The sequence below is a fragment of the Glandiceps talaboti genome, chromosome 7, assembly GCF_964340395.1.
Source record: "Glandiceps talaboti chromosome 7, keGlaTala1.1, whole genome shotgun sequence".
NCBI lineage: Eukaryota > Metazoa > Hemichordata > Enteropneusta > Spengelidae > Glandiceps > Glandiceps talaboti.
Window position 1 is genome coordinate 11,904,117 of NC_135555.1, and position 22,129 is coordinate 11,926,245.

A 22,129-nucleotide genomic window follows, 5' to 3' on the forward strand; every position below is an offset into this window, starting at 1 on the left:
GATGGTGATAGCACTCATGTCCTTGAAACTGGTTGCTGGGCAAATGCGGAGCCTCAAACTATGCCCCCTGTGTCTAGTCAAGATTGTGATTATTATTGTATTAGTTCAGGTGTAGTTGGCACTTTGCTGTTAAATGGTCTTTCCTTTAATGCACATAACTAAATGTAAATATACTATCAGAATATCCAAACACATTGAAGTAAATTTGATACTGGATTTGAGCTACTTTGCTGTTTAGCTGTGCAAATTTCAGTTCGGGTTTACACTAATGGAGAAAGATACATTTGTAAACTCTGGTATACAGGTTTCTATAAAGAGGCTTGCTTTCACACTAGGTTCTAAACTTCATCATCATGACAATAAGAAATAAATCTACTGAGAACAATATCTGTTTAGAGGGCAAAGTATGCTATACACACCCAATGTATTTCATATCTTACACCCATGTATATGTACACTGTACAATCATATACATGTACTTTTACAAGAATAGGGTACAGCTGTTTGCCTCAATACAAATAGTCAATTCAGTAAATCTCAGTCAAAAAATTGTATTGGTTGCCTGCAAATAAATTTAGTGTTCTCTCCCTGGAACAATTTGCAAATTTCCCCAAACTCATAAAAAAAAGTTACAGTATCTGCAATGGCAAAAACTTGCCTGTTAGTGTTACAGAAAGCCACTTCTTTGCTAGTGTCAAGTTGGCTAAAAGGCATAACAAGTTTTACGATAGACCATACTCATGCAGGGTCTACAGTTGACTATGATAGACAGTAACATGTATTTGGCACAACACACTGTTTGTTTTCTCAGGTAAATAATAGCTTTCTGGAGTTCTAATGTGTTGTCATGAAAGACAAACACTTATTATTATTAGATATCCAGCTACCTATGTCCTAAAGTTGATGGTGGAAACTTCAAATATATGTAATAACTTGTTTTATACTATTTTTATAGTAGTCTCTGTGTCATCAATGGCACTGCCATCTTTTTACCATCGATAACAGGCAACAGATCAGCTGCTATGGTGGTACTACTGTCTCTATCTGATCTTGAATTAACAGGCTGGCCAATATGTCTTGGGCTGATTCCATCTGTATTATTCGATGAGCATATACTAGCCAATTTCCTTGGACGGACGGACACTTTCTTTTTACCATCTCTTATGCTGACCTGTTGAGCGTATGGACTTTGTTTCAGTCCATTCGGAACTTTGGAAGAAATGGACTTGCCATTAATTCCCCTTGTCATGAAGTTTTTATTTGGAGAGTCTGATACGGACTTGTCTGATTCTGACGGTGTAAATGACATTGAACTACATGTCCCTGACACAGGTAGAGTGGGCGCACTTGAAATGTGTCCCCGCAAATCAACCTCACTCTCACTTCTCATCTTGGATAGCATCTCACCATCATCAGATGCCTTTCGTTGAGATGGAGTCAGTTTTCTGAGAGGCCTCAGATCATGATCTACAGGCCGTATGGTAAATGCTGGAAACTTTTCATAGCTACGTGAATTCAACTTATCTGCACCTCCATCGGTTTTCTTTCTCAATTTCACAGTATATTGATCATGTTCAGCGAGAGATTCATCTAATTTCCTATTTATTTTGTCCAGTAAGTCTAACTCTTTGTCTTTTTTCATGACAGTCTCATGTTTGGAACACAGTTGTTGAATTGCTTGTATTCGTGAATTTTCCACGATCAATTCCACATCACCATTTCCATTTCCCTTGCTTCCTTCATTGCCTTTGTCACCATTCCATTTAGCCTGATTGCTATTTTCCTTTCCACTTGTTTCTCTATCTTCAGATTTTTCCACAATAAAATCCGTAACTTTATACCTAGTTGGACCGTTGCTTTTCTCGGTTGAACTACTATGTTTTGGGTGACCTTTGATTTTACCTTGTCCCAACGAATCATTCTCGATTTGATCTTGCAAATTTTTCAAGAAGTCAGCCACAAATGCTTCGTTGAGTTGATGTTTTGTCTGTACATCACGTTGGCTTCCGCCTTGTTCTCTACTTTTAAGAGCTATCTCTAAATGTTCACGTACTCTGTTGATATGTTCCTGTATGGCATGGTCTCCCTGTTTTTTATATGCAGACGACTCACTACCAGTTTTCACAGATGAAGCCTGTGATTTGTTTCTGTTCGTGTACCTGTATGTTGCTGTTTCACCTTTTCGCCATGGCTGGGCATCATAAGGTGATCTATGTTTAGTACTAGATTTGTCCTCGTCCTCGTCCTTCCGTCGTTTGGACGGTGGGACTTGGGTCACAAATTTTACATTAGGTATGGTAGCTTTCCAACCAACAGTGGCTTCAGTCCAGTCATCACAGTGAATAGTATCGATAAAATCTTCCAGTCGTTCACTACAGTCCAGAAGTGCGTCGATGCAAGACCGGTCGTCGTACGTTGAAATATGAAGATTTTCGTCTTCGTTCTCTTCCTGGTTTTTCTTCTCTGATCCCTGAGTTGTGACAGACATATTTATCCTCACTTGTCCTTAGCACATACAAGTATATCAATTTTTAATTCATATCCTATTGTACTGACCTCATGGAATCAATCACTGGTTTCAGCTGCACTCGAGACTGGACCGTGGACGTGTTTTGTTAACCGCCGTGTACCGACGACGACTACACCACAGCACTGTTTATTTACAATATCATATTATCGTGTAACTTCTTGGTCGTCGCTGTCTTTCACAAACTCATTTGCGGCAGCACGAACTGTTTCCTATAACCAAATTTCTTGAACACAATGTCTTGGTCTCTTACCCACTTCTCCTTTCGCATTAATATTTGAAATATTAATCTCACTGACGGAGGAAATCCACAGTACAGAATAATCGACCAACCGACACTCGGGGCAACAGTTTCATGATGGCGTATTGGCAAGGTAAACTGTAAGGTGAGGGCGAAACCATTAAATAAAGGGGTGGAAATGATCACGTGAAGATTTGTGCGAGCAAAAAATAAAAATATGACATTAACCGGAAAAGATTTTGACATGTTAAAATAAAAAAGCTACCTAAGAATATCATTAGAATGAAATATAAGAAACCAAGCTGAATAAACAATAGCTGTTAATTTATATGTTATCGAAAATGTATGCATCATCCCCTCTCTCCTGCACATTGGTTCAGCCCAGGGGAAACAAAACGAGGCGTTAACGGCGTAGCAACGTGTCGGACAACGTATAAATGCACACAGAGTCTGAGATGGGCGAGACCGTTCGACCGTTGACAGAACTTTTTGTGGACGGTAAAGGCCAGGGCAAAGAAAAGCTTACACCAATGTTAGGTTTTATATGAGGCGAGACAAAAAAAATAGTTGAATGTACATAACGCATGCTACTAGTAACAATTTATACTCTGATCATACTGATCAATTTTACGAGACTATAAACATGCATTAAAATGTATATTTAAATAAATGAGTGAGTGAGTGAGTGAGTGAGTGAGTGAGTGAGTGAGTGGGAGAGAGAGAGAGAGAGAGAGAGAGAGAGAGAGAGAGAGAGAGAGAGAGAGAGAGAGAGAGAGAGAGAGAGAGAGAGAGAGAGAGAGAGAGAGAGATATTTCAGGTTGGAGTGAAAATCATTAGAAGTGTAAAAAACATCAACTGTTTCCAATGCATGTTTTAAAAAAAACATGAAATCTACCATGTGTGTGTGTGTGTGTGTGTGTGTGTGTGTGTGTGTATAGAAACTTGTAGGTGCACGTGTTTTATAGGCGTTTGCTGTAGAGATTATATATAATATCCGATGAACATACGTTGCTGCCACTGACCTAGATACCATATTTGTGTTTTGTTTTTTTGTTAGGTAAGGTTAATACTTTAATGACGATGCTTTTCTGGTTTTTTTTTTATTTTATCCGCTTACATTCAAAATGCCGTTGTGATATCATAAGTACTTCTCTTGAAATTCATGTACAAACAAACACTAACGTATGAAAAGCTTGGAGATTTTTCAATTTGGCGGTTTTTTCCGCTTTGTACTTTTGCAATCAGGGTTACCATAGTAATAGTGTTAATGACAGTTTTGTTTTGAGGGCAGCTGCAAAGTTAAGGAGTTTGAATAATGAATTGTATCACAGGTTTTCCTCTGGGTTTTCATGTGCGTATGAAAGTGCAAGGTTTCTGGTCATGGCTTGACTTCATTTTCGTTCTAAAAGACAAAGGATTTTATACATAGTCGCAAAGAGGGCGCAGTTTATTTCTTCTTTGACGCTGTTTGAGTTGGCCAAGCAAGCATGAGTCCATTTAAACTGCTTGGTTTTTTTAAAAATACACATGCTTTCCACACAATTTATGGATTTCAATCTTTGATACAAATATTTACATTTATGAGACTATACATTTTCATCCAACCAATCCGTATGGCATAAAACTGACCATTGAAAACAAACACGAAATTAGTGAAAGTTAGTCTTTGAGAGCTCTCTGAAGACTGAAAAATCTCAAAATGTTCAAGTAGTGAAATGATCTTGGTTTACAGAGTTTCTCTTCATTCAGCTAAGGAAAAATGAATGACCATAGAAGCTTACATGTTAAACATAAAGGAGTGACAAAACACTCAGGTCAGGAGAATTTTCAGGCTGAATGAACAAAAATATTGAAGAACAATATTAATACCTCCTGATGCATAATTTATGAAAAATTAGGAAAATAATGGTTATTTTAAACATTTTGCCTGATATTCTAAACACCAGAAAACCAACAACGTAGACACGTGTTGCCATGACACAGGTTTTTGTGAAGAACATTAACCTTTACATGCCCAATACCCAAATTTTAGGGTATAATTTTATAGACTTTCTAGAAACCATGGGTTTATATGTTGAATAAGTTTAATACAGACAGTACTTTTAGGTTCAAGCAAAGAAAAAAGTGGCTGGAAACATATCACAAACAGAAAATATCCAGTTATTTTCACCTTTTTATGAAAATACATGAAATATTAATTCTCTTTATTTTTTCATCTTTTTTTTTTAAAAATCCTCCTGTAGTGGTGAACTTTTGCATTTTTATTTGATATATATTCACAGGAAGAAGGTATATCATATCAAAGATGCAGACAAATATATTTTTGAATGGTATTTTATTATTTTTTCATAAAATGGGACAACTGAAAAAAAACAGTGAAAAATAAATAACAAGAACCACTTGGAAGCAAGTAGTGTGATCACAAGTTCAAGTTGAAAAATTTGTAGAAAATGTCCACATATCATTGTGGACTGACTTTTTAAAACACTTTCAACAGATAATCTTAGTTCTTGAAGACATAAATGCATCCTCAATATATGGTGTCAGCTTTTGAAGGGCTAAGAAAAATTGAAAGTTGTGTAGTACAGTCCAGAAGTCTGCAATGTACACCGCACCATGTCTTGGGCTACCTGTTCTGTGTTTGTGATCTTTGTCTCATTTCATATGTCCCTGGTGGACTAAGGATGTAATGACGATGTCTGCTGGTTTTCAATAGTCCATCACTCTCATCCAACAAGGAGTGTTCCGTACTATAGAGAGAAAGAAAACATGAATAGAGAAATGTAATATTTCTTTTATTTCTGGTGTGTGTGTGTGTGCGTGTGTATGTGTATGTTTGTTTATGTACGTATTTATGTATGTGAGTGTGTTTGTGTGTGTTTGTTTGTGTGTGTGTGCATGTGTCATGTCAGAAACCATGGCATTAACTTGTTTTAAAGTGTTTATGTATGTATGTATGTGTGTATATGTATGTATGTATGTATCAAGTAAAAAACTAGAAACCATGGGATCAAGTTGTTTTTATGTATGTGTATGTCTCTGTCTGTCTGTCTGTCTGTCTGTCTGTCTGTCTGTCTGTCTGAATCAAGTCAGAAACCAGAAAACCATGGGATAAAGTTGTTTTCATTTATACCTGGGGATTATTATTGCAGACAATTTGAAAAGTTGTTTGTGAAAATGGGACTAATTTGTCAATGTTTAGATAAAAGATATGAGTTTATCTACTTACTAGAAATGACTGTAAACAACAAAATAGTAGACAATTAATAACATAAAGAGGAGCACCACAGCAACCACATAGGCTGTCATTCCAAACGCTGAACCCTGGTGAAGATAAAGAGTAAAACATAGATAAGTGGAATAATGAATTTCAATGACACACAAGTAACCACTACAGACTACACCGTTACATAATGTAACACTTCATGGTGACCATGCAGGATAGATATATCAGACTATCTGGGACAATTAAGCTCAAGATACAAACGGTTAGCAATCAATTTATTTATTTTCCTACAAATGGGTAAACTGTTGTCATTGAGTTATAACAACAGCATGCATACTTTGGATATGACTCACCAGATGACAAACTGGCTGCCATGACAACTCATTTCCTCAGCCAACATACCTACTTTATGGTGTATTTCTAAATGATTCTTACCTCTTTCAAAGGCACTTCCCAATATTTTTCACACGTAAGATACGAACATAAAGACTCTTTAATCTTTCCTGAAAAGATGTCAAAATTGACAATTATATTTTTTATCATCTCCTGTACACACTGATTTGACAGACTTCCAAGTTTATCAACTCCACAAACATAACAAGTTCTCTGACAACCTTTTGTAAATATTGACATTTCAGTCATCAGCTCAATTAGAATTCCTTTGTCTTTTAACTTTTGTAGTTGAAATCCAATCATTAATTAAAGTAACCTCTTTTACATGCTCATGATAAAAAAAAAAAAACCTACAACTTCTATCTGAGGGATAGGGAGGGGATATGGACGGTTTGGGGGTCCTGGAACCTATCCTTGAATTTGATAACCCAGAGACTTGTCCTGGTGTTACTATCTCAAACTCTACACCATGGCCAGAGATTTGTCTTGGTGCTACTATCTCAAGAACTCTACACCAAGCCAAGGAAGTTTGGCCATCTGTTTTGACTTTGAAATTACTACTCTGCTAAATATAAATGATCATGCATATATTGGCAACCCTCCTACTTTAAGTCACATGGGGGGGGGCCATGATTACATAAAAGGTTTACACTTGGCACGGCGAAGAGAGCTTCTTGAGATAATAACACCAAGACAAGTCTCTTGGCTATAACTTCAAACACCTACAGAAAGTTTCCCAGTACATGGTTCGGAAATGTTCTGAGCTTGTTCTGTATATGAGTACCAATATGATCACTAATAAAAATATATTTTTGTTGCGGGTCAAAATGACAAAATAAGATTTTCACGTGAGCAGCTACATCTACATATGCTACACAAAGTGGTATGTTGTTGAACTTACTTTGAAAATCATATCTTGCTGTTCCAATAAGTGTCAATGGTACACACGACTTGACCATAGCCTAGTGAAGGAACCAATCCAATTTAAAATCATAGTTTATCGATACAACATATGTAGATTCTCCTTAACATTGACTGTCAAGTTAGGGTAACAAGGTGACAACATAGTCTACTCTGTTCTCAGTGTGTTCTTTTCCAAGATACATATATATGTGCTTCATATGCTTCCGTTTTGTGCACAATTTTTTGATAAACTATTTAAACCTAAGAGTCTCCTCGAAAAAAAATGCTTTTTGACTCGGTCACTGCATCTTTGTGTAATTCACTCACTTTGTACAAGTTTATTCCTCCTGAAAACTGGAATGTTTTTGTAAACAAGATGTGTAACTATCACGACTTCTGTATAAATGATATTAATTGCTTCTAGGCTAGACTTATCTTACTTTGACTGTGAGGGCGCTATGACTCACCTCACATTTCTCCCTGAGGACAACAACTTCTGATTCTTTACAAAGTGCTTCATCCCAGTAACTTGGTTTCCTCACTCCTGACACAATATCACATCGAAGGAAGTCACAGTAGTCTGCTAAACACACTGAATTGTCTGCCTACAAAATAACACAAATAACACAAACATTTTATCAATACATTTCATCACATTGGCACATCTGTCATGACAACCCATTTACCTAATCAAGCTGTATTGAGAGTACAAAATTGGGGAGATATATGGACTAATACTTTTATGTCTGCGTGCATTACTAGCTTTTGTAGTCACCACAGAAAAGGAGAATACTACTATTTATAATGGGATAATGGAGGTCAAGCTATACGCAAACTAATATAAGACACACACTAAAATTATTGTTGAATGTTGATTGTTGTAGATTACACACGAGGGTGATAGTACATAGTTATGCCTTGGTTGTTAAGATGGATGTACTCCCTCAGTAATCAAGATAGTGTAAACACTGAGCTAGGTTGGATAAATGTGTGCTCACTTGAAGAAAACTTGCTATCAGAGACGCTACTCTACTGTGGATGAAATTGCATCATCATTCATTGCAAGCTTATATCACACTACACTGTAAGATATGTCATGTTGTTCAGCCCTATCAGGCTTCTCAACCACTCAGTTGAGTGTTGGCTAATAATATAAATAGCTTGGTACAAATGTATCTTACAGACTAACATTACATATGTTGCAACAATAGTTTTAGTTTGTGTCTATTTTACCCTTTCTATCACACTATCCCTGCCAGTCCTGTTACTGTTATACATGTGATACTACAGGTCCTATCTAAAGATCACGTTAAGGACAAAAGTAAGTATGATAATGTACGACACAAACCTGAAGGACCTTGTCAGAATGTCTATTGTCAAAGTGAGCATCCAGTGTATGTTCTGTCATGAAGGCCTTGCCACAGAACTCACATGACCATTTAGTTGCGCTATCCTGTCTCTTGTGTTGTTCACTGACAAGGTACAGATCTCTTGACGGCTTGAATGCACATGATTCAGGTAAACTTGTATTTTCATCTATGTAGTGGTTGAAAAAATGCTGCAACACAAATGCACACAATTGTTTGTTATTTGGGTAGAATTCATAAGAAGCTTTGGCAAATCAGACATTCAGTGGTGCCTTTATGTATTGTGAGGGTGGTAAGGATGTTTTCAGAAGCTGTAATAGCTCACGCAGCGGCAGATCAATGACTAGTACGCATGCGGGTCCTATATACTATGCGATATTTTTTTGGTGCTTTTAACCAAGGATGCATTGCGGTGCAATGACTACGCATGTGTGTTCAATATGCTATGCGCATTCTCCATGCAGAGGGCGCTATCTACAGTATCGTCGTGAGGCAGCCCGTCACAAATGAATCTACCCTGTGTGAGCTTATGGGCATTGTCTAGTTATGATATTAAGTCATATTCTGGTTACAAAAGTTCCAGTCATTTCTGCAATTGTTCAACTGTTTCACAAATATCACTTTCATTGTGTTTCTCTGAGTATTATCAAACAAATGAATACAAAGTACACAATTTTCAGATGGATAGAAATTTTTTTTAAACTTAGTAATTTTTTTTAATGATGACATGGCACTATAATTTCAAGCACACTAAAACTTCCAAACAGTCACTAACATCTAAGTATAAAACAAATGTATAAAAATGTTTACTTACCTCTTCCAGAATCTGCCTGACTATTCTGGAGTGGCGTCTCGAACATATGTTACCATAACAACATACATTTATTGACAATATCAAGAAAATTATGATAGTTTCCTGCAATAAACAAAATACAGACACCTAACTTCAAGAACTCAGTAAGAGAAATCTGTATGAGTTGTAAATTTAAATTTCTGTGTTGTTTCCCACTGTAGCTTTTTAGCAGTTGAATAAAATAAGAAATAGAATGTATTGTGGTTCTAATAATCTTTATAATGCTTACTTCCACATAGTACTACATTTCGACCACAGTAACCTGTGAGCTGACATGCTATTGAATATTCGTAAATATCTCATTATTTTGTATTATGGCCATCCTTGAATATTATATTATTATTAGCTCACAAGTGACTGTGGTTTCGACCATGACAAGGGAGTCTTCTGCAGGATCACCACAGTCATCCGATCATTTCATAACACTGAAATTTCTTTTTTTTTTCAGTGATATGTAAATGCACTTGTTCCTTTTTCTTGCATGTCCCTTGGTCTGTAGCACAGGTACTCGAATCAATGTGTAGAAAAAAATGTATTGTATACTTATTTATATACAAATTACAATACATTTTTTTTCTACACATTGATTCGAGTACCTGTGGTCTGTAGGCTACCTATTTGATGGAACCGTGTTATCAGTTATATTTTAAGATGGATTATTACGGTGTGAGTGACTTGAATCTAACAGAGGAGCCTGGACTCGTGCTGGAGTCTGGAGAGAAGCTTACCAAATGTTTTACAGCAGTCGACGTTCCAAACATGTCACCGTTCGTTCCCTATCTTCAATATACTACTAAATACCAGTCCAAAGACAGATTTTCCGCTAAAGCAATGCTAAATCTGATACAGTAAACATTGCACATTAACACCCACAGTCGCTAACTTCCGATACTATTGTGGTTGATCACCATTTACAGCGCTATCGCTTGACTTCCGAGGGGTTATATTATTTTCCAGTACCCGGAAGTTATAGCGTTTTGACGCAAAACACTGTGTGAGGGCGCTGTATGTCGTGTAACTTCCTATATATGGGAATGCACGGGAATTCCCATGATTGTATTTTACATTGGATATAGCTCAACGCCTATATATTTCTGCAGGTATTTTTTTTTCGATATTCTCTTTGTCTCGTTCTGGTTTCATCATTGAAAAAGAGCTTCATACGGACATAGTTTGAACAAGAACTGATTACTTTTTTTGGTTAGGCCTAGACGTAAAATTGTGATTTAAAATTAACTTACTTAGATTGTGTTTTTTCGCAAACTTTGAACCTCGACAAATTATATATTCACCAAATGCGAACGTAGACATACTTTTCACAACTGCAACCGTATCAAAATACTCAAGACGCATTCAACACCGATTCTAAAAATCTTATAGGTATGCATACAGACGCTTAAAATGCAGTAACCGTACAATTAACCATTCATTCTACAGCAAACTGTTGCTTACTATTACTTGACGTAAATATTTCACCTGACAGTACTTCCTGGAACCACCATTGAAATTCACAAAATGGCGAAGGAGTCGGACGACCTCCCTCACTGGGGTATGTACATATATATATATAAACAATTACATGGGGAAAATGCATACACAAATTACGGCACCGTGTTTGCAAACTTCTCCACAAGTAAGCCACGAGTATGATTGTAAAATGTATACACCAGAATACACACATATATTGTGTAGTTAAAATTATTCCTAGGCCTGGTACGAGAATTAGCTTCAATAATAAAACAACTTTCTACATAAGAAAACAATCTAAAAATATATTCTTTGCAATCATAACCTTTTATATGATGCTCTACTTCCGTTGAGGTTTTGTTTATACCTTCAAAATTTCCAGTATATTTTACTTTCATTTCACATTTCAAAGCTTGTTGTGCCAAGTATAGCTGGCCATTTTTGCAATATAAGTACCCCTAGACGGAGTTCCATTGACCCTTGTGTTCATACTAGTCTGCGCTGTTTCGCGCTACCTATGCGTACATGTAGTAGTAACGTTAACTATTGATAACGTCGCGGTGATGGTGGCATGTTCCAGTGACTTTGTTATTACGTTTTTCATTTGTCGATCTACTCTTGTTTTAAAACTATACTAGCTGCAATTGGAGGGTTTTCTTAAAGCTGTTTTGTTATGTATATATATATATATATATATATATATATATATATATATATATATATATATATATATATATATATATATATATATATATATATATATATATATATATATATATATATATATTTGTGTGTGCGTGGAGAGAGACATAGACAGACAGACAGACAGACAGACAGACAGCCAGACAGACAGACAGACAGATAGACAGTTCATAGTAACACCGATTTAATCGCATCGAGCCCTGATTTCAGTGCAACGTACCATATACACGTACTGTACTATTTCAGATTTGAGAGAACATCCTCTACCCGACCAATGTCGATGTGATTTGGCCAGGTACTTGGACAACGAATATAAGTCCGAAATCTACTGGCCAAAGTTTGCTGCTCATCTGGGATTTGACACAGAGCTGATTCAATTAACAGAAAAAACATGTATAGAACATAATTTAAGCCCCACGGAATTTGTCTTAGTTCTGTATTTGGGTGCTACAGAATCGCCCAATTGGCAAAGTTTGCAATCGGCCTTACAAAAGATTGGACGAAGTGATGCAGAATCCGTGTTAGTTGCCCATGGTTACGCTAAAAGACGGCGGCAATCACTGGAACGTTTGCTACAATTTCAGAAAAACTGGAATCACCCTCTAAATCTGGATCGCAAATTAAAACAATTCAATCTGTCTGGAAAATGTGTGCAGGCCCTATCCGAAAAGTTAAGCGAGAAAAATTCAATGTTTTTAAATTGGAGACTTTTAGCAAAGAATCTTGGTTTCGACAAATGCGTTGTCCAGGCACTGAATGAACAAGATGATCCGACAGCAGCAGCCGCGCTACTGCAGTGTTTCCAAGACGACGACAGCGCCACAATGGGTAAATTGTTCGAGGCTTTAAAGGAAAGTCTCAGAATAGATTTAATCTACCTTCTGTGGAGACACGATGAACTGATCTTAGACATCTGCGCTGAAGAAAAACACACATCAGTGGAGGAAAAAGATGTGGATAAGACCGCCAAGGATGATGCGTCGAAACCGAGCACATTTCAAGCTATCAAGTGAGTACTTGTAGGCCGATATGATGAAACTGTCTTGGACAACAGGTTAGCTGCTGTTGCATGATAGCCCACTATATCAAACATCACCCTTTTTCATACCAACGAACTCAGCGACTATAGTTAGAAGACGAAAATGGCATGATCTGTATATTTTGTCATATTTGCATGGTTTTCATTTTTAAAAAGGCGAAACGACTGTGAGTAAATTGATTTTGATAGCATTAATAATCACTGAATTGAATAGGCATGTCCCAATTTACCTGTTTTGTATTTATAATGTATATTCCAGGTCCGACTTAGCCAATGATCTGATAAATTGGGTGAAAAAAAAAAGGCCGAAAAATTTCAAAGGTTTTGGATGGTAAGTAATCAATTTCCGTGTCTTCTTAGTATATTGGCACAATAACGTATTTCTGAATAAACCGCAGTATGTTTGTCTATCTATCTATCTTTCTGCCTGTCTGTCTGTCGATCTGTCTGTCTGCCTGCCTGCATGTATGTATGTATGTATGTATGTATGTATGTATGTATGTATGTATGTATGTATGTATGTATGTATGTATGTATGTATGTGTGTGTGTGTGTGTGTGTGTGTGTGTGTGTATGTATGTATGTATGTATGTATGTATGTATGTATGTATGTATGTATGTATGTATGTATGTATGTATGTATGACTGTCATTTTTGTTTGAATGCGACCTTCTTAGGGACCGATGAGTTTCTGCGGCCTGGGGGGGGGGGGTCAGTAGACTTTTCCATCGGGCCATATTTTAGAAAATGGGATTAGGGGGAGGGTCACTTTTACTTTGACTCATTGTATTGTCTAACATTTCATTATTTCACTCTTTGTCATCCCATCGCTGCCACCGGTTCCAAGTCCCATTACTTGCATTTAGGTTAGGGTTAGAGTTGGAATTAGGGTCAGGGTTAGGTACAATGATATCGTCCTATATCAAATTGCTGTGACTACCATGTAATGAATTAATAGTCAGTTGTGGTGTGAGGAGAGGAGTGGGTCTCACATGTGTAAAATTGGAGTAGTTGGGTAAGATAACTATGGATAATGTTGTGGGGATGTTGACCTCACTTCCGACGATGTCAGGAGTGTGCCAATCTAATCATTTGGAGTTGAATTGTGGTCTTCAGCTCAGCCTATGAGATCCAAACAAAAGTATTTATTAATGCCGTGCCTTCACACACACATCCACATGGCGGTAGTAGTGAGGAATTATTCAATGCCTTTAAAACTTTCAACATTGGGGCAGCGGTGGGATAGATTCCTTACCATTCATTCTGGGACTCGTGTCCTTTTACATGTATCCGACAGCTCGTGTTTCAATAGGGGAGGGTCATGCTTTAGAGAAAGAAAGTTGAAGGAGGTCTTCTTAGCACAACGGAGTCGGGGGAGGGTCAAATTTTATGCAACAATCCAAACTTAATTTTCCCCCGGCCCTCCCTCCCTTGTAATTACTGAAGGCCCCTTATGATCAACATGTATACAATACAGATATGTGTACAGACAGCACTGTTAAAGATTCGTCAAAGGAGAAGCACCCAGCACGTGCACCACGACCATACATCAAAAACTACTTTAGAATTTGCGGTGGTAATTTAATATTTGGAGATAAAGGTCACATCGTTCACTACGGAGAAGGCCGTGTGGTTGGTGATGATGACATTGATGACAACGATGGCGAACATGGACCAACTCGTGAACCATCTAGTGATTTGGTTAATCCAGGTAATGTCTGCGTTGATTTGCAAGTAAATCAAATTACACCCACACGCACGCACACACACACGCACACACACGCGCACACACACACACACACACACACACTCACACTCATACATACATACATACATACATACATACATACATACATACATACATGCATGCATGCATGCATGCCCGCCCGCACGCACGCACGCACACACGCACATACATACATACATACATACATACATACATACATACATACATACATACATACATACATACATACATACATACATACATACATACATACATACAAAGTCTAATATATGTCTTGTTATCAAAGCAATATTCTTATGCAGGTGCACGTGACGAAGGTGAGGTGTTGGCCAAGACGGCGAAGCAAGCCGAGTACGAAATTAGAATGCAACTCCTTTCAATGGGATTTCCTAAAGATGCTGTTGATCAAATTGTAGGGAAATACCCACAGGTAAGTGAATTGTTTTGCAGAGCAAGCATTTTAGAAAGTGAAATGTTATATTATTATAGTCATGCCACAGGATCAAGTGTCTATCACAATAGGAATAAATGAAAAGATGTGCGCAAAACAGAGTAGAGAGGGTGAGCTGTTCGAATTCAGTGACCCAGGCATGTGGTAAAATAGATGATTGATACTGAATACTGTGATATGGTAACCCCAAAGATGTATTTTGCTTGACAATGCTTAGTTGTGTATTTGTTCTATTTGCTCTATTAACCCTGTTTGCTTGCTTGCTTGTTTGTTTGTTTGTTTGGTTGGTTGGTTGGTTGGTTGGTTGGTTGGTTGGTTGGTTGGTTGGTTGGTTGGTTGGTTGGTTGGTTGGTTGGTTGGTTGGTTGGTTGGTTATTGGTTGGTTGGTTGGTTGGTTGGTTGGTTGGTTGGTTGTTTTTGTATTGGAGATTAGATTGAACGATACTTTGCCAATAATATAGCTGTGGCATTACTTTTGAAAATATGAGACTTGGTTGTTCTAAGTTGGTAGTGTATTACTAGTACTTGTTGGGCATTATTCATTGGATGTTCACCTCACGGTTGTTAGTATATTATTATATACTTATTGCTTGTTGTCTTGTAGAAGAGTCCAATAGAACTTGCTAATATCTTAATGGAAAAGGACAGTGAGGGCGGTGCATCTCCGAGAAAGTCGCCACCAAGTTATCGAGGATTCGTTACTGTTAAGGAACCTAGTCACGAGTTCAAGGAGTGCCAGTCCGAGGCTGACAAGTCCGTAGGTGTTGGGAGTGAGCCGGAGGACGATATAACTGCGACTGGTGGAGCAACTGGTGATGTACATGTACGTACAAAGCTCCCTTTTACATGTAAAAGTCCGACTAACTGCACTAACTTCGTTATTTCCATACCAAATTCCACTATAATACGAGTAACCTATTGACTACTCCACAAATCGAATTTTACAAATAATCACAGCAGTCGAAATGTGCATTAGAGCAAAAGTTGTCAATGGCCATAAACTGTTAGGATTCAATTTTGCTACTGTAGAAGTAATTTTCTGTATATATTGCAATATCAGTCATGATTGTATATGTATTAGATATTTCGATGAAATAAGAAATTTCGTTCTCCTGTACATGCTACCAAAGCTCTCTAAGCGGCCTCAAGACAGTGGAGTGTCGGCTAGGAATATCGTTCAATCTGGGGAACAAGAAAATGAAATCGCGTCGTCCGCTCATAGACTTCCACAAGGTTAGTCCTATATTTTAGACTTAAATATTCGTCGTTGGTGGCGTTGCATAAGCTAAGCACCGTTTTACTTGTATAAATGAGTGGTCAAAGGAGTGTTTTTGCAATTGGACGTTGCTGTTATCAGATCTAGAGGCTGTGGTTTACGACCATGAATCGATCAGTCTATTCATTTTTTTCTGGGTGGAATAGAGTTGAACGATAAACCGTAACCAATATAATTTAAAGTTGCCGTATGGATGAGAAATAGGTATTTATCTTTGATTCTGGGTTAAATAAAACAACTTGACTGTATCTTTTTACTTCCAAAAATAGACAATGTATGTGTTGAAAGTTTTTTTGTTTTACACTTGTATATGTATGTATGTATGTATGTATGTATGTATGTATGTATGTATGTATTGGAAATGATTTGTGATGAAAGTGGGTAAACAAATAATCACAGCATCACGTCATGCACCTGATGGTTGGTGGTTGTCAAGTGTTTTCGTGACAAAACATGATCTCAGTATGAAGATTTCATTCATTTTACAGATATGGCAACTGTAGAAGAAAAACGGAGGTATTTATACTCAATGGAATTCGAGAAAGATGCAGTTGACAACATCCTGCGTAGATACCCTATGGTAAGTATAAGACTAGGGTTATTGTCAATAAATAAGCATACAAAATAAAGTTTTAAGATGACGGGTGTGGTAGTGTAGTGTGGGAGTGTGGTGTGGTGCGGTGTGATGTGATGCGGTGCGGTGCGGTGTAGTGCGGTGCGGTGCAGTGCAATGCAGTGTAGTGTAGTATACTGTAGTGCAGTGTAGTGCAGTGCAGTGCAGTGCAGTGTAGTGCAGTGTAGTGTAGTGTAGTGTAGTGTAGTGTAGTGTAGTGTAGTGTAGTGTAGTGTAGTGTAGTGTAGTAACTTTCTATATAAGGCCTTAAACTGTAGGAAAAAAATCATTCAATTGAGACGTATGTGATATTTATATATTTATTTTAGTTCATTTTTTCCCTAGTGTCCTATAAGCCCGGGGACTGGATGTGGCTCTTTCTTTTGTAAATTTCATTTTAAGTATAAAACATAATAGGACACCGTAGTAAACAATAACATAACATAACATAACATAACATAACATAACATAACATAACATAACATAACATAACAGTATGTTTGTCATATTTTAATAACATTTAGATGTCTCTCATATCACTAGTGGTCAGGTACTTGCAAGTTCTACCCACATAGACAATATGTACACCATAGCACATTTAAGTATACCACACAATTCAAATTTGAAATGTATATGTATATATATATATGTGTGTGTGTGTGTGTGTGTGTGTGTGTGTGTGTGTGTGCGTGTGTGTGTGTGTGTGTGTGTGTGTAAACATATGAAAAAAAGTTCACATCATTCCTTATCTATTAAGTCTGCTCCTTTGGTTCTCGTTTCTTGCAGAAGAACAAAACCGTCCTAACCAATATGTTACTTGAAATGGATACTGAAGGTGACGAGTCACGTGGGAAGTCATTGCCTCACCGTCAAGAGGCCAGCGTTTTACCAGAACGTGTGGTGGATAGGCGTACGTCACAAAAACTTCAATCCGAGAGGGAAACACCACTCTGTGAAGATGGTGGACGTGAGAGGGCGATAGATGGAGATATTAAATATAACACGATGCGAGCAACTGCTGACGTTCATGTACGTATGTAGCAATCTACAATGATTTGAACCGAAAGACTAAAATGTCTGTGAACGTACGTGCACGGACAAATGTCAAATAATGTATAATGTTTGTCGCAATTCTTATTTTCAGCATTTGTGTAATAATTGATTTGTGAACAGATTTTGTAGTTGAATGAGCAGATAGTTTCATTTTTCAGAAGATGTTTTCATTTGTGTTCGTCGTAATTTCAGTAAAATTTATAACTTACATCACAGACAAGTAACACAAGTGTTACTTGTCTGTGCTTACATACATACTTACAAAAGTACCACTATGCGCAATTTGTTTATGAGTATATGTGATCATTATTATGTGTTTTGTGATTCGATCTTGTTTCTTACGTCGGGGAGCAAATTTCTTGTATCGTCTGCAGACATTTACACAACCTCAAGACAGTGAATTCGAGAGTACAATTATTGAACCTGCAGCGACAGCTCAATCGGAACGCCCTCTAGGTTAGTGACGTCACATAACAAATGACCATCAACGCACATTACACTTCAAACTTGGTCAAGTTAATCCACTTTTCATATAAATGATTGGGTGCAGGATTTAAGATGTTAGCTCAAAAGGTAGAATTTTGTATCTGCGTTATATATATTAAAAGTTACAACTTCAATGACGTAAAAATAGTGTAAATTATCATATCCTCGATGGCTTCTTGTTACGTTGCTTCTGCAAAAAAAAAAATCGTTTCTGTAAGCTTGTTATCATAAATTGGATTCTCGATGTTATTTGCAATTAGCTGGCATATTTTTCACATAATATAAACAGATCAATTGTCGTGAGTTTTGAGACAAAGTTCGTTTATCCATCAGGGCCATCTATGACTGGCCCTTTCTAAAATTGTGATAAAGATGTAGTTTCTATTTATAACAGACGCAGACGACAGAGAAAGTACAGGAGACATAGAACAACAGCTTATAGAGATGGGATTCGATGGACCTTTGGTTCGATATGCACTGGAAAAGTTTCCTGGGGTAAATATTTGTTACAGTATATATTTTTATATAATTTGCAACGAAGTGACACCCGGAACCTTTAAGGATGAATGATATGTATAAAATAATGCAACTTATCCATAGGTTTTGAATTTATTATAAATGTGGAAAGAAAAGTGACATGTGTAGGAATTGAACCCAAAACTCCTAAACACTAGTCAGAGTGCTTTAACCAGCTACGTTAACGTGCCAACTGGTAGATAATGTGAATTTATCCTGATGTGTGTACCTTCTTTCCTCGAGGCAGTGGTTTTATTAGTTCAACATTTTGGACGACAGAACCAGCTCTTGGTACATGTAAATATGTCGTCGTTAACGTGTTTTATTTGTGTAATATTACTGAGTGAATTACGACTACTGTGGTCTTATAAAATCCATGAACTGATAATTAGAATTAAAGACAATTAAAAATATTACCAAATTTTCGCGAGGAGAATTTGACAACTGTCGAGTGATTCAGACTGTTTGTACTATACATCGCTATCATTTTTTACAGACACATCACAACATCACTTTCCTTGCCAACGTCTTGTCAGAGGTTGAATGTGAAGAAGACAAAATGTCACAAAAGCAGAGGAAATCCGATGTGACAGACAACCCTCGTGATTCTGGTGTTGACCCTTTGGCTAAGGAACCGAGTGATCCTAGCTGTTCAATAGAGGGCCAGGAGCAAGATAACGACGGTGTAAGTGTTTAATTGATTTTACTAATTCACAAATTAAAAGTCTATCACGATCTCTCCATTGTATATATGCATATATACCAATTCCTTTAATCTTGCACTCCTTTGGTTATATTCATATTTTTTCCATCATTCGAAATTCCAATTTTAATGACATCAATCATAAATTGAGTTTCACATGTATATTGACAGGTTTCACTCATCAAGGACATCTAGAGTAATTTAATAGAGTTTCACTAATGGGTCGTCTGTCGATTGGTGTCATATGTGCTAACAAAGAAGTAGTCTTTCCTCAGCATTAGATTACAAAATTCAATCATTTTGAAATATTTCATCTATCAGCAACAGTATTCAAGACCAAAATAACATCCTAAGATGTATAATGCGCCATTTTAATTCGAAAAGAAATGTTTACTGGAGCATTTTTTGTCAATATCTTACCTACAGAAGTGTCTCCTATATGCCGAAGCTCGAAGTGGTAATGATGGAGCCATAGAATCACCGACTGATTTGCTCAAAGGTAATTATTCTTTTGTGCCATTTTTATTGTACAGGAATTGTTAGTCTGTAAGATATGTTGTGCCAGCACCCAAAGAGAAGATTGGTTATATCTGAATATGGCAAATTTTGTAGTGGTCGAATCAAATAAGTTATCGAAGAGCAAAATAAGTTGTTGAAAATGTAGTCGTCGACTCAAATAATTTATCCATAAGCATGTCCCTGATAATGCGCCTGGCTGAACGACACGACATATCTTAGAAGCTAGAGTTCTGTTGGCCGGGAAGGGACTGAGATTATAAATTACGTTTCCAGACGATAATGGCGTAATGCTAATTTAAGTAACAGAATCTACTGAATTACAAGTCTAAAATAACACTAATGTCAATCATTTGATCTTGAATATTGACCACAATCTAATCTCAAATTAAATTGGCACTAGGGACGGCCAAAGATGAATGGACAAACAATGAACAAACCCTGAAACAGATGGGTTTCGAGGAAGAAGATATCAGACGAGCACGTGACCTTCTTACTGAGGTAACGATTATATCTTGACTGTGTTCAAATTAGATTGCAAACATACATTATAAGCCTTCCCAGCTGTAAGACACTCTAAGGTGAATATCTGATTGTTTCCTTGGGCCAACTATTTTTAAAATATTTACCGATATTGTAAAGACCGAAAGACGATCAACAATTAAAACTACGAAAATTTAATAGCGTCTATAAAACGGGATAGAAATGTTAAACTTATATGGATGAATTTCGCAGATATTGATTACAGGAATGTATAAATATCTTCAACGATTCAACACACATTTTTTACCATTCTTTTTCACGTAGTTTTTAATGTTTGTATTATTGTATTGTATAGTTGTGTGTGTTTGGAATGGGATTGCTGACCTTCCGGAGATGTTATTCTCTCCAATATTTCTTCGTTCAGCAAGCTTTAGGTTAAATACTCTTGACCTAAGTGATCTTTCTCACTACTCGTCTAGCGACTCGTAGTGATAAAACCTTTAGGTCAAGAGTATTTACTGGCTGAATGAAGAAAAATATTGGAGAATAACATAATTATACCAGCGCCAGTACTATCAAAGAAAACCCGAGGAAAGTAATGACAATTTTGAACGTTTTTACTCATATTACGAACACAGCAGAACCAGTGACGTAGACACTCGTTGTCGTGACGTAGACGCACGTTGTCATGACGTAGGACGACCAGGGCATATTTATCGCTTATGCATGGTGTAATGCATATTATCTTATCTCTGTTATATTTTGTACTAACAAAGGACAATGTACAAGTGCTTGCAACATATCTATCCAATGTCAAAACGGTTGGACAAATAAACACCACTGCTGAATCGGAGTCTGGAATTAAATGTCCAGAACAACATTCAACCATATCAGAGAATGTATCTACTTTTGATGACATACGGCAAGATGAAAAATATGCAAATGAAGAACCGACGTATTTTGAAACAAGGTCTAGATCTGATGTAAGTGAATGTAATTAATGATTCAGTAAAGGCGTGTGTTGAGCCATTTTCGGGATTTCATGCAAGGGTTTATGGGAAAATATACTGCTGACACCATTTATGTACCATAATGTTTATTCTTGACACTCTTTGCATTTGTCAAGACAAGGAGTTTGCGGTAAAAAAAAAAAAAAAAAAAAGATGTCATCGCAAGAGATTTCCCATAAACCCCTGCAGGAAGTCTTCTAATATTGCCGAACACATGTCAAGTGTAGTAGAGCTTCGCTACAATCTTTCAATGTTGATATGATTAAGTTATCAAGGTGCACTATTTTATCAACCAGAATCATTTTGTACGTTGGTAGAAGGAATCATACGGGCTTTCCTTAACTATCAAGTCACAGTTTACGGGATTCGACATGGCGGTTACAGAAGATTATTCATTGTTTTAGGCATATATTTTACGGGGTCAACCAGCCAAGTATTTATCACACACCTCAGAGTAATACCTTGTCTGTAAATAACTATTTTGTACCACCACCATAACGGATAAATAGGACCTACATGCTAAGATCACATCATCCTAACATGGACCACTGTAGTTC

The 22,129-nt window shown here is 37.0% G+C and overlaps 2 protein-coding genes across 2 annotated transcripts in view; one reads left to right on the forward strand and one right to left on the reverse strand.

Moving 5' to 3' along the window:
• Positions 1 to 5,130: 5,130 nt before the first annotated feature.
• Positions 5,131 to 10,461, reverse strand: LOC144438224 (uncharacterized). The gene is made up of 8 exons (XM_078127266.1): positions 10,239 to 10,461; positions 9,472 to 9,573; positions 8,639 to 8,848; positions 7,758 to 7,895; positions 7,289 to 7,349; positions 6,430 to 6,497; positions 5,998 to 6,092; positions 5,131 to 5,518 (listed from the first exon to the last, which is right to left on the reverse strand). The coding sequence occupies exons 1-8, from the start codon at positions 10,269 to 10,271 to the stop codon at positions 5,395 to 5,397; spliced, it is 831 nt and encodes a 276-aa protein (XP_077983392.1). The 5' UTR covers positions 10,272 to 10,461; the 3' UTR covers positions 5,131 to 5,394.
• Positions 10,462 to 14,197: 3,736 nt separating this feature from the next.
• Positions 14,198 to 22,129, forward strand: part of LOC144437942 (uncharacterized) — a 12,014-nt gene continuing 4,082 nt past the window's right edge. Inside the window, exons 1-12 of the mRNA XM_078126975.1 lie at positions 14,198 to 14,429; positions 14,768 to 14,895; positions 15,521 to 15,739; positions 16,047 to 16,149; positions 16,681 to 16,772; positions 17,592 to 17,834; positions 18,233 to 18,314; positions 18,739 to 18,839; positions 19,357 to 19,545; positions 19,990 to 20,062; positions 20,483 to 20,580; positions 21,339 to 21,545. Of these exons, the coding sequence (XP_077983101.1) occupies positions 14,198 to 14,429; positions 14,768 to 14,895; positions 15,521 to 15,739; positions 16,047 to 16,149; positions 16,681 to 16,772; positions 17,592 to 17,834; positions 18,233 to 18,314; positions 18,739 to 18,839; positions 19,357 to 19,545; positions 19,990 to 20,062; positions 20,483 to 20,580; positions 21,339 to 21,545 (1,767 nt within the window). The remainder of the gene's footprint in view (positions 14,430 to 14,767; positions 14,896 to 15,520; positions 15,740 to 16,046; positions 16,150 to 16,680; positions 16,773 to 17,591; positions 17,835 to 18,232; positions 18,315 to 18,738; positions 18,840 to 19,356; positions 19,546 to 19,989; positions 20,063 to 20,482; positions 20,581 to 21,338; positions 21,546 to 22,129) is intronic.

Coding starts and splice junctions, on each gene's coding strand:
- LOC144438224 (XM_078127266.1), bottom strand. CDS start 10,271: ATGTTTGGAACGTCGACTGCTGTAAAACATTTG. Junction 9,574..10,238: donor CGACTGCTGTAAAACATTTG/GTAAGCTTCTCT, acceptor TGTTTATTGCAG/GAAACTATCATAATTTTCTT. Junction 7,896..8,638: donor ATTCTGACAAGGTCCTTCAG/GTTTGTGTCGTA, acceptor GTTATTTTGTAG/GCAGACAATTCAGTGTGTTT.